We start from the raw sequence: 12563 nt of genomic DNA, 5'->3' as shown, positions 1-12563 counted from the left end.
TCCCATGTTTATCTGAAGCTCTCTACAGTCTCTTTAACATTTAATCTGATGTGTAAATTTCATATAAGATAAGGAACAGCCTAGAAGTGTCACATGAGATTTATAAGAAAACGTGAGGACAAAACAAAGCAGCCATCAAGCCTATGTTAAAAGTGGTTGAGAGCACTTTGGTTACTGTTACGCTTCACAGTGTAGAGCTCTAGCTGCTGCAGACAGACCGCTTCCAGCACCTGAGTGAGCTCTAGACCATGACTATTTAAAAGCTAAAGTCTGGTCTGGATCTAGGCTAGAAGTGAATGTTGCCTGCCTCCACCATAATCCTGAACATTTGACACCTTCCACAAGGAGTGTGGTTGCCCAGTTTCAGTATCAGCCTTGTGGGCATTTGTCAAAGGCCCTGTAGAAGTCCCAGGAGACTATGAGCAGATTTTAGGCACAACACTCAGAGCAGTTTGCAAGGGAGGACTTGTTTTTACAAAAGCCCTTTACGTGCTGACTTTTCCCAGGTATGTGATATTAGCTGGTGGCTCATTTGCTGCCTTTCTGCAGGGGAGTTAAGTTGGAGGTTGCACAAGAGAATGGGCAAGAGGTCTGATGGACTTGTCAAGAGGATTTGTCTCAAACTGAAGTGACTATAAAAGATGCTAGGCAGGAAATTGTGATAATGAATGATAATGAGTCACAAGGACTGGATGGTTTTCACCAGAAAAGTTCTGAAGCAGCTGAAGGAGGAAGTAGTTGAATTACAGGATTACAGAATTGTTAGGGTTGGAAGGGATGTCTGGAGATCATCAAGTCCAGCCTCTTCACAATATAACTCTTCTGTGCAATGTAAGCATTGCTGTGTTTAAACAACATCTTAGTTATCAATATTATTAGATATTAACGAGACTGACCTAACTGCAGTCAGTTCCCATTTTCCTGAGCAGACCAAAATCTGGACTGATCATCTTTGACTGACTGGGACTGACCATACTTGACTGATCAGGACTTGGTAACCTGTGAAAGGATGAGAGGAAATGGCCTCAAGTTGCTCCAGGGGAGGTTTAGATTGGATATTAAGAAAAAAAAAATCACAGAAAGAGTTGGAAGTGTTCAAAAAACATGTGCATATGGCAGTTGATGGCATGGTTTAATGGTGAACATGGTGGTGGTGCTAGATTGATGGTTGGACTTGATCATCTTAAAGGTCTTCTGGAACCTTAATGATTCTATGATTCTATACAATGGCACACTACAAAGAAATCTAAGAAAATGTGTCTTCTATAACAATGCAGACACAGATACTATAGCACTGGCAAACTCCAGCTACTCGGATTCACATAGCTCTGAAGATGGTTAATTTATAAACCTTATCAATCCCAAGCTTTCCAGTTTGAAGACATCTGCTGTGCTGCTTGAAGTAGATTGTGAATCTCAATAGAAAATCATCAAGACTAGATTTGTAAGGTAAAAAAATTCCTGACAATCCCACACTTTCCTCTTTGCCAGCTGACATACACTTCATCACTAACTGAGTGTGGGCCTAGGTAGAGTGACATTATAAGAAGTTATCTTCCACTGGAAGACAAATTATCACCAGACTCCCAGGAGGCTTTTTGATTTGCAATAGAGTGGTACAGAGAGGTCACAAGACTTTTTGGTGGCAGCCACCATACCAGCAGTTTAGAGACTTCCTAAACTAGGAATTTTGGAAACTTCCAAACTTCTGAGCCATTGTGCTTAATATGGTCCATGGATGGGACCAACTACCTATTGTTAGCTCTGCAATAGGATTAATCCTAAATCAACAAGAACTTCAGTGCAGCTGTGCCTGTACCTTTTACCCAAGCTCCCCAGTATAAAACAAGCAGAGTGCTTGAAAACCACACCTGCAATACCTAACTGCTTAAATACAAACCATATGCACATACACAAAAGACTTCAAAGGATTCAGCAAGATAGAACAGAAATTACATAATCTTATTACTAATTCTTCCAAATCCTTTCTTCTCACTGAACAGATCTTTCTTGATAACACTCTGAGTTGCCACAGGCTTTGTATGTTCACCTCTGCTCCCTGGGAAATTGCTTCCATCTCAGCCCTGGGCTGGCTGCTCCCTTCTGCTCGCAGCTCTCTAGAAGCTCCAGTTCCCTTCCCTGTGCATTCAGGGCCCCGGAGAAGCTCCTCTCAGCAGCTGTTTCCAAGGCAAGAGCCCTTGTCCCCTAGGGTGTTCCTCCTGACCCAGCCATTCCTGATGGGAACATTACACAACAAAACAAAAATGTATATATATTGTTCTTCTCATTACTTTGGTTTTTTGACCTGCACAATGAACCATGGCAATGACTTTCACAATAGAATGATGCAGTTTTGTGAAAAGATTACACCTTTTTTTAAGTCTTATATTCTTAGGTCTCCCAAAACTCATCTCACAAGACTGAAAAATCATTACCAATATGCATGGCACTGTAGTCTACTACTGCTTCCAGTCATAGCTCTTTCCAAGAGAAAAGTCCTTATTTGCTCCTTATTACTTCATATATAAACAACTTGCTACTTCTATCATCCTAGCTGTAGCTTTTCATACTCTAATTGTAAGTGCATATAGTATTTTTAGAACTGCATATAATATTTGTTAGTCATATTAGATTTTCAAAGTGAAATTTTTCTGTTCTATTTTCTAGTTCTTTCCCGAAACTTCTTAGCATTCTTTCTCTTTAACATTACTGAAAGCACTGCCCTGACATTTGCAGAGGACTCAAAGATCTTTCCAGAGTGCTAGCCAAATTTAACCCCATTGTCATCCTTGTACAGTTAAAATTTCTTGATCCTAAACGCACTTTACATTCATCAATATTGAATCATATCAATTATTTTACTGCTCAGTCACACAGTATTGCAGGAGCCTTCTACTTCTTTAGACAATCACCTTTAGTTTTCACTACCTTATATGACTTTGTGTCAGAAACAAGCTTTGTTGCAGCTATTCTCATTTTCTTTCCAGACAGTTCATGAGTATTTCAGTAGTACCAGTGCTAGCCTAGACTGTAGACCCTGCTGCAATGACCTGTACATTCAGATACCAAATAATTTTCCATTCTTCCTCTAGTATGAAAAATTGTCACCTGTTCTCAGGCTTTTCCCCTACTCTTTTATCTTTTAATTAATTCAGGAGAGCCATTCCCTTTGACACGTAACAGATTAGTTACCTCAACAGCCCTTGATATCTGATTGTGTAAAGGCTTTTCAGAAATCTCAATTCATTGCACAAACAGAATCACCTTTCTCCACAGCTTGTGCCAGTACATCTTCAAAGAACTCCCAAGAGTTTGTGAGGTATCACTTTGCTTCCAAAGAGTCTCAACATCTCCCATCACACAGCATTTAACCACGTTACCTACTTGCAGATAGCTGCCACCATGAGGACTTGATGGACACCTGTGAGAGTTGCTGAAAGGCCAGTCTTGTCTTGGTAAAATCTAATCCAAGATCTAGTTTACCAAGATGTTTTGCTCTAGAAGGAGAGTTCTATAAAATGTTTCAAAAGAGAAAAAGGATCTTAGCTCAGAAGTTAGCAGAAATCATCGTGGGAGCTTTAAATTACATTTGAAAGGCAACAGGGACATAGCCAAGCTCAACAGAGATAAGGTATGGGGAGAGCTATAGCAACCACCCAAGGAGCAAAGGGAGACTTAAGAGGGAATACAAGCACCCAAAGATATGACCTCAAGACAGGACTAGGGGCCATCCCTTTGCACCCCTCCTGGAATATTGACACAATCAAATACTTCTTTAAAGTGCTTGTATATCAACACACACAGTGGAACAAACAGGAGGAACCAGAGGTCTGTGTGTTGTCACAGGGCTTTGATCTCCTGATGAGAGACATGGTGGGACAGCTCCCATGACTGGAATGCTGTCATGAAGGGCTACATGCTATTTAGGAGAGACAGATCAGGAAGGCGTGGTGGTGGAGTTGCCCTCTATATGAGGCAACACTTGGAACGTATCAAGCTCTGTCTTGGACAGATGATGGGGAAGTTGAGAGCTTATAGGTTAGGATAAAAGGGTGACATAATAAGGCTAACACTGTTGTGGGTGTTTGCTACAGGCCACCTGATCAGGAGGTGGAAGTGGATGAGGCCTTCTACAGGCAGCAGAAGCAGCCTCAGGGTCACAGGCACTGGTTCTTGTGGGGAACTTTAACTACCCTGACATCTGCTGGAGAAGTAATACAGCAAAGCACAAATAGTCCAGGAGGTTCCTGGAAAGTGTTAATGAGAACTTCCTGCCAGGTAGTGGAGGATCTCACAAGGAATGGTGCGCTGCTCAACCTTATACTAAAAAACAGGGAAGGCGTTGTTGGAGATGTGAAGGTTGGGTGCTGGCTTGGCTGCAGTGACCATGAGATTGTGGAATTCAGAATCAGGTGAGGAGGGAACATGGCAGCAAGTAAGATTACAACTGTGGACTTCAGGAGAGCCCTGGGAAGAAGAATCCCATGGGAGCAGGTTCTGCGGGGAATAGGGGTCCAAGAGAGTTGGTTAATATTCAAGGATCACCTTCTCTAGGCTCAAGAATGATGTATCACAATCAGCAAGAAACTGGGCAAACTGGGCAAGAGACCTCTGTGGATGAACTCCTGCCATTACTCAAGTATAAGCTGGATCAGACCACTTGGATGAACATAGAGAGGTTATCAGAGTAAGTAGAAATGAGACAAGGAAGGCCAAGGCCCATCTGGAATTAAATCTGGCCTGGGATGTCAAGGACAAGAAGGGCTTCTTCAAATACATCAATAACAGAAGGAAAACTAAGGGTAGCGTGGGCCTGTTACTAAATAGGGAGGGGGTCCCTGGTAACAGAGGACGTAGAGAAGGCAGAGTTAATGAATGCCTTCTTTGCATCAGTCTTCACTGACAAGACCAGCCCTCAGGAATCTTTGACCCAGGAGACCAGGATAAAGCAATGATGGATCAGAAAACACTTAGGCAGACTTGACATCCACAACTCCATGGGCCCTTTTACAGGATGCATCCATGAGTTGGGAGGGAGCTGGAAGATAGCATAGCAAGGCAGCTCATGATCATCTTTGAAAGGTCATGGAGATCAGGAGAGGTGCCTGAGGACTGGAAGAAAGCAAACATCACCCTGTCTTCAGAAAGGGAAAGAATGAGGGCCCAGCCAGTCAGCCTCACCTCAGTACTTAGAAAGGTGCTGGAGTGCCTCATTCTGCAGGCCATCTCTATCCACATGGATGACAAGAAGATGATGAGACTAGTCAGCAGAGATTCACTAAAGGTAAATCATGCTTTACCAACCTGATTGCCTTCTACAATGAAACAACTAACCTGGTTGAATGAGGGGAAAGCAGTGGATATTGTCTACCTCAATTTCAGCAAGGCTTTTGACACTGTCACAATACTCTCATACACAAACTGAGGAAGTGTGGACTGGATGAGTGGACAATGAGGTGGATTGAGATCTGGCTGAACAGCAAAGTTTGGAGGGCTGTAGTCAGTGGCAGCCTGTTGGAGGCCAGTTGGAGGCCTGTCACTAGTGATGTCCCCCAAGGTTCAATACTGGGCACAGTATTGTTTAACATATTCATCACTGACTTGGATGGAGGGGAAGACACCTCCTCTGCAAGTTCGCTGACAACACCAAGCTGGGAGGAGTGGCCGACACCCCAGAGGGCTGTGCAGTCCTTCAGAAGGACCTTGACAGGTTGGAGAGATGGGCAGAGAAGAACTGCCTGAAACTCAAAGGCAAATGCAGGGTCCTCACCTGGGGAAGAACAACCCCAGGCACCAGCACAGGCTGGGGGCTGACCTGCTGGAAAACAATGCTGCGGAGAAGGACCTGGGGGTCCTGGTGGACAATAAGCTGTCCATGAGCCATCAGTGTGCCTTTGTGGCCAAGAAGGCCAATGGTATCCTAGGGTGCACTAGGAATAGCACTGGCAGCAGGTCATGGGAGGTGATCCTGCCCCTCTACTCAGCCTTAGCGAGACTGCATCTGGAGTGCAGTGCCCAGTTCTGTGCTCCTTACTACAAAGGAGATATGGTGCTCCTGGAACAGGTCTGATGAAGGGCTACAAAGACGATTAAGGGACTGGAGCATCTCTCATACACAGAAAGGCTGAGGGAGCTGGGCCTGTTCAGCCTCAAGAAGAGGCAACTAAGAGGGGAGCTCATCAATGTCTTTAAGCATCTGAAGGGAAGGCATCAAGAGGATGGAGCCAGGCTTTTCTTGGTGGTGCCAAGCAATAGGACAAGAGGCAATGGGCAGAAACCATTGGACAGGAAGTTCCATTGAAAACAAGGAAGAACTTCTTTACTGTGCAGGTGACTGGACCAAATTGCCCAGAGAGGTTGTGGAGTCTCCCACTGAAGATGCAATCTTGTGCAATGTGCTTCAGGATGACGCTGCTTGAGTGGGAAGGTTGGACCAGATGACCCACTGTGGTCTCTTCTAACCTTGCCCATTCAGTAATTCTGTGGAAATGAGGACATTACTGAAAAACGAAAAGGAAAAGACCACTAAGTTAAGTAAGGGACTGGAACATCTGTCATAGCAGGATAGGCTGAGAGAGTTGGAAATGCTTAGTCTGGAGAGGAGTCAAGGAAACCTTATCAGTGTGTATAAATACTTGAAGGGTGGATGAGGTACTGGGAAGACAGAGTCAGGGTCTCTGTCTTCCCAGTAGAGAAGTGACGGGACAAGACACAATAAGTGCAAACTGAAATCGAGGAAAGTCCATTTCAACATAAAAAATAATTTCTTTACTGTGAGAGTGGTCAAATGATGTAGCACACTGCTAGAGACACTGCAGAGTCTCCAGTCCCGGAGACAGTCCTCTGAGCTCAACTTGACCCTGTTTTGAGCAAGGAGGTCAAACTGGATGATCTGGAAACTCAACTACTCAGTGATTCTTTAGAAGCTAAAATGATAGCAGGCAGCATTCAGAGTCTTATAAGAGCCACTTCAGGAACTTGTTAGAAACATATCAAAAAGGACTCCAGAAAAACAAAAAAGAATTTTATGCAGTTGAAATCAACTAGTTGTGACATAGTCAAATACATATGATAGCAAAGAAGCTTTTAGAAGTAAAAAAGCCCTCCTACAAAAAGGAGAAGCAATTTCTAACTCAATTTAAAAACAAATACAAGCAAATCAAAAGGAGGAGAAAAAAAAAACCAAAACAAACTCAAGTGCTTTAGGCATTTAGAAGTTGTTTGAAGCATAAAATTAGTACTAGTTTTCTTTTAGGTGCAAGAAACTAGCCAGTGGGTAAGACTTCTAGAGGGATAAGAACAGCACTCTTAAAAACCAATGCACAGAAAAAAGCTGAATTATTTATTATTTATTATTAGGGTGTTCATGATAAGAGTGCTTAATGTTTCTACACTAGAACCCTTTTTACAGGTTTATTTCTTCACAGAGTGTAACTCTTGAGAACATCTTGACTTCAAGAGTCAGTAGAAGAGGTTTTGGGACAAAAAAAAAACTGAATAGAAAACACTATCAGGACTAGATAACATTCACCTGGTTGTTCGAAAGGAAAGCCACCTCCCCCATCAATTGTCTGCTGAGGTGGTACTGAGTCCACCTCAGCAGTCAAGTAGAAAGCAACAAACATAATACTCAATTTTCTGAGATATTCAGGATGGACTAAGAAGATTTTAATTTCCATATATAAAGAATATTCTTTTAGTAATTGCAACACTTTCTATTGAAGTGTGCTAATAGATTAAAATGAGTCTAAAGAAGTCTAAGGGCATATAGCTCTTCCAGAGGAAGATGTGACCTCTTTAAAGAATTTTTAAAGCTTTGTGTTTGCATATCCACCTGTCTCTGGCTGGCTTTAAATGTATAATTTTAAAAGTCATGATATTTCTTTATAATTCACATTCTGCTCTATGAAACATTAAAGACAAGAGCTTTAAAAGATAAAAAAATCACAGAGAAATCATAACTTACTTGAATTTGAATGGTATCTGAACTTAGCAAGGCAATATGCAACCTCCACCTACCCTGGATTTGGTTTTTGCTGTAGAATTCTGTGAAACTCCTGAAGTACTGTAAGAATCTGAAAAAATTCTCATCCATTCAGTGAATATTCTGACATTTGTCTTTTCCTTCCTTTACCTAGGGATGTCTCCAGAACAGCTATCTCTAACCTTCCAGCCAAAGGAATGGAAAGCCTAAAAGAACTAATGGCCAAAAATACATGGACTTTAAAGAAATTACCAGCTGTAAAGATATTTCTTCAGATAATGCGAGCTGACCTATCATACCCAAGTCACTGTTGTGCTTTCAAGAGCTGGAAAAAAAAAAGTGGGTGAGTTTCACTGTCATTCTTTTTTTAAGTTTGAAAGTGAAGACAATGTTTTATTATTAATATAAAATTACATCTATTGCCACTTTTGTTACAATTTTTTTGAGGTATAGATGATGCTCTTTGAAACAGAGATTACAATTGCAAACTGGCAGGAAAAGGAATGTTTTGTAGGACCTTTTCCAGAAGTTCCTCCTCTTGTTGAGTTCAGAATTAAAGAGAAAGAAAAAAGAAAAGCATACAGTGCTGTAGCAAGACCTGGAGAAAAGTGTGGGAGGGATTATAGCCTCAAGTCTCATATGTTTTTAAACTGAAAAGCTTTTGACTACTGAAAAATTTTTCACTAGAAATACAGCTGCATCACACGGTGAAGTACAGTGATCCAAATCACCACACTGCTAGTTAGCTGTAAACAACCTACAGAACAGATATTAAACTGATGGAAGTTCTGAGAGAAATTGATTTGTGAGCAACAGTGAAAAAAGAAATGCTGTATTATCTAAGAAGTTATAGTAGATTAATGTCTTGTTACATACTAAGAATGTAGATCCCAAAAAGGAAGAGGAATTATGGATACTAAACAAGTCAAATTACTACCAGAGACAGCTGATAGCAACACAGAAAGTAAAAATATAGTTAAAAAGAAAAAAGCCCGGAAGTGCTCAAGCTTATTGTACACTATATGTTCTGTTAACAGAAATATATCCAATCACATGTTTATAGCTATGTTTTCATTTGTGATGATTTGAAGTGTCCCCTTTCATTACTGTGCTCCAGTCTGACTATAAATGCCAGAAATTATTTTTTCTTGCTACTCTTTCAGGATCCTGGAGTACCTGACTTGTAACCAGAGCGGCAGCCACAGCTTTCATAAGAGATCAGTCAAAGCTCTCAGAGGTCCATTTTACAGAGATTATGCAGAAGAATACACAGATCACATCGATTCTGTGTATGACACAAACACCAAGTTCACGAATTTTCACGAAAATCCCCATTATTACATTTTCTCGGAAGAACATGGAGAAGGAAATCTTGGCTTTGGCAAAGAGCTCAAAAACCCTCAAACGGAAGATGTCCAGACCTTTGACAGTCATTATGACTATCCTGTCTGTGGAGGCAATGAAGATGTAATATGCACACCAGAGCCTGATGAGTTTAATCCCTGTGAGGATATAATGGGATATCAATTTCTGAGGATTGTGGTGTGGTTTGTGAACCTGTTTGCCATCCTAGGTAACATTTTTGTCCTTTTTATCCTTCTCACCAGCCATTATAAACTGACTGTACCACGCTTTTTGATGTGTAACTTGGCTTTTGCTGACTTTTGCATGGGGTTATATCTCCTCCTGATCGCCTCAGTTGATCTCTACACCAGGTCAGAGTACTATAACCATGCCATAGAGTGGCAGACTGGGCCCGGTTGCAACACAGCTGGCTTTTTCACAGTCTTTGCTAGTGAACTTTCTGTGTACACACTGACTGTGATCACCCTGGAGCGCTGGTACGCCATCACTTTCGCCATGCGCCCAGATCGGAAGATTCGCCTGCGGCACGCCTTGGTTATCATGCTAGGAGGGTGGCTCTCATGCATTCTGCTTGCCTTATTACCACTGCTTGGGGTCAGCAGCTACAGCAAAGTCAGCATCTGCTTGCCTATGGACACTGAAACACCAGTGGCTGAAGCCTATGTTGTCTTTGTTTTAATATGTAACATTGTTGCTTTTGTCATCATTTGTGCCTGCTACATAAAAATCTATGTAACTGTGCGAAACCCTCAGTACAAGTCAGGGGACAAAGACACCAAAATTGCCAAGCGGATGGCTGTGTTGATTTTCACGGACTTTCTGTGCATGGCTCCCATCTCTTTCCATGCTTTATCTGCCATTATGAACAAACCGTTGATAACTGTCACCAATTCCAAGATTTTGCTCGTACTTTTCTACCCCCTCAATTCTTGTGCCAACCCCTTTCTTTATGCAATTTTCACCAAAGCTTTTCGTAGAGATGTGTTTATCCTGCTAAGCAAGTTTGGTATATGTGAGCATCAGGCTCAAATCTACAGAGGTCAGACTATCTCAGCCAAAAACAGCAGTGGGTCATACGGGCAGAGGATCAGCCGAGGGATAGGTCAGATTCTCACAAGCATTCAAGACCCAGTCAATGATTACCTTCCTGCTGTAACAGTGCAGAACCAAATTCTCATGGAAGAATGCAAACAAACTGAGCTATAACATCCCAAAGTATCACAGCCAAAATCTGGTCAAGAGGTGATTGTGCATACAGTGAATCAAGTGAGAAGATAACATTCTCCATATCCTTTTTCCATAGGATATCCCTTGCTGTGTCTGAAAGTACCTTCAGAGTGGTCTTCTTCTGGACAAGCCACTCATTTGAACCTCTTGTCTCACACTTTTATCAGTGCAGGTCAAAAGTTGCTGTTCTGATGATAATTCTCGAAGTAGATGTGAGTACTTTTTCTAACTAGGAAAATTTATATATAAAAACTACACAAATATAAAGTATATCCTAATCTAAAAAAAATTAAGGTAGCAGGAAACTAACAATACGACTTGGGAGTACTTACATGACTAAAAAAAAGAACAAAGTTTTATAATTAAAATGAGATTAAAAAAAAAGTTGAAGTTCTCAAACTCCTATGTATCAAAAGGTTCAGTTTGTTTTCTAATAGCAAATTTCTAAAACTTTCACTAGACCTAAAATGGAACAGATTTCTTCTGTTTCTGTCATCCTGACCTAAAACAAATCTAGCCTTTTGTTTGCCATTCTTGGTTTAGCTGGGTGAGGTGGAAAAAGAAGCTTCTTCATATGGCTATATAGTGGTATATTTGTTTTGAAGATCACACTACCCAGTCAAGTTCATAATGTTTGTATTTTTATTTTTTGATGACTGATCCAGTTTTTACCATACTCCAGTGCTGTTTAATCTCAGCATGTTTATTGCTCTGAAAACCCTGTAACTCCAGCTTTCTCACCACTACTGCTATCCCTGCTTACCTCTCTCTTACAGGGCTAGAATGACTTTCCCTTTGGCACTTACTATATTGAACTGCCTCAAATCTGCACTTAGACCACAGGAGTGGATCACCCCTTTGGGTTACTTCACTCCATACAGTTGCTGAATTGAAGGCTGACCTCCAGCTCCTCCAACATGTTTTAAGAACATCTATCTTGTAGTGAGATCTCTTATCTGACTTGTGTAATGTCTGAAGTACAACTACAAATCACATGGTTTGCTTCTGGTTGGCCACAGCCTGTCTGTAGCTTGGGCACATACTTTCCACACTTAAGGAAATCCAAGCTCAAATACAAGGAACAACTCATTTGCTCTGGTCTTTTGCTCCAGTGAAGCACTAAAGCATCCTTCTGCCATACCTGCTGGTAAATGGGGCCAGACCAAGATAAAGCTTGGCTGTGCTCAGTTCATTCACTCACCACAAACAAATGAACTGGGGCCTGCCTCTCTACACCTCTTGCAGACATCAGGACTCAGGGTAGGAGCTGCTCTGCCCAGCTGGCTTGTTAACACCTGTGTGTCCTGAGTGCCAGCATGATCAGATCTGTTCACAGCCAACTGCACAGACTAGCTCTGTAGATTGCTACCAAGATTAACATTGGTCATTTCACTCAGCTATCTCAAAGCCTTGCCATAAGAATGGAGAACACTGCATGAATATTTGCCTTCAGGTAGGTATTGTACAATTCATTTTTTAACATCTATACTGGTTTTAATGGAATTATAGTCTTTGAGGAACTATAATTAAAGTGAATAGACAATTGTCATATCTTTTATAATGTGAGCTAGTAGTATCCAAAAAACCACAATGGTCTAGCCCTTCAAACTGCTAGCTCCTACAGCTGGAAACTGAATGATTGCAAATGCCATGCACATGCTCTAATTCAAACTCAGTTTGATTCCTTACTTCTGGTTATAAGCGAAAGCTGCCTAAGTGAGCAGAAACAAGGGCCTAGATTCACCAATTCCATGAGATGGTCTTATAGAAAATAATTAATCCATCACTGTTAATGCCATAAAAAAAAATCTACAATATTGCATTATAGATGAATTTAGCTGCTGGTTCTGGGGGAGGAGCACACTTCCATTTTTTTGTTTTCAGCAAACTTTGAAATCGATAATGATTTATGACCTCCCTTTCTGTAATCTGGACTCACCCAGTATTGAAACAGAAACATAGCTTCTTAAGTGTGCAGATCAGCAAA

The 12563-nt window shown here is 41.4% G+C and overlaps 1 protein-coding gene across 2 annotated transcripts in view; it reads left to right on the top strand.

Annotated features, from left to right (window-relative positions):
• TSHR (thyroid stimulating hormone receptor) overlaps window positions 1-10893 on the top strand; it is a 64611-nt gene extending 53718 nt beyond the window's left edge. For both annotated transcript variants that reach the window (XM_017813822.1, XM_017813823.1), the window contains exons 7-8: window positions 8139-8327; window positions 9148-10893. In XM_017813822.1, coding sequence (XP_017669311.1) covers window positions 8139-8327; window positions 9148-10555 — 1597 coding nt within the window. In that variant the 3' untranslated portion in view covers window positions 10556-10893. The remainder of the gene's footprint in view (window positions 1-8138; window positions 8328-9147) is intronic.
• Window positions 10894-12563: the final 1670 nt, after the last annotated feature.

Source organism: Lepidothrix coronata, unplaced genomic scaffold, assembly GCF_001604755.1.
Source record: "Lepidothrix coronata isolate B3197 unplaced genomic scaffold, Lepidothrix_coronata-1.0 Scaffold43, whole genome shotgun sequence".
Lineage (NCBI taxonomy): Eukaryota > Metazoa > Chordata > Aves > Passeriformes > Pipridae > Lepidothrix > Lepidothrix coronata.
The sequence above is the reverse complement of the archived record's forward strand: the minus strand, read 5'-3'. Positions and strand labels throughout refer to the sequence as shown.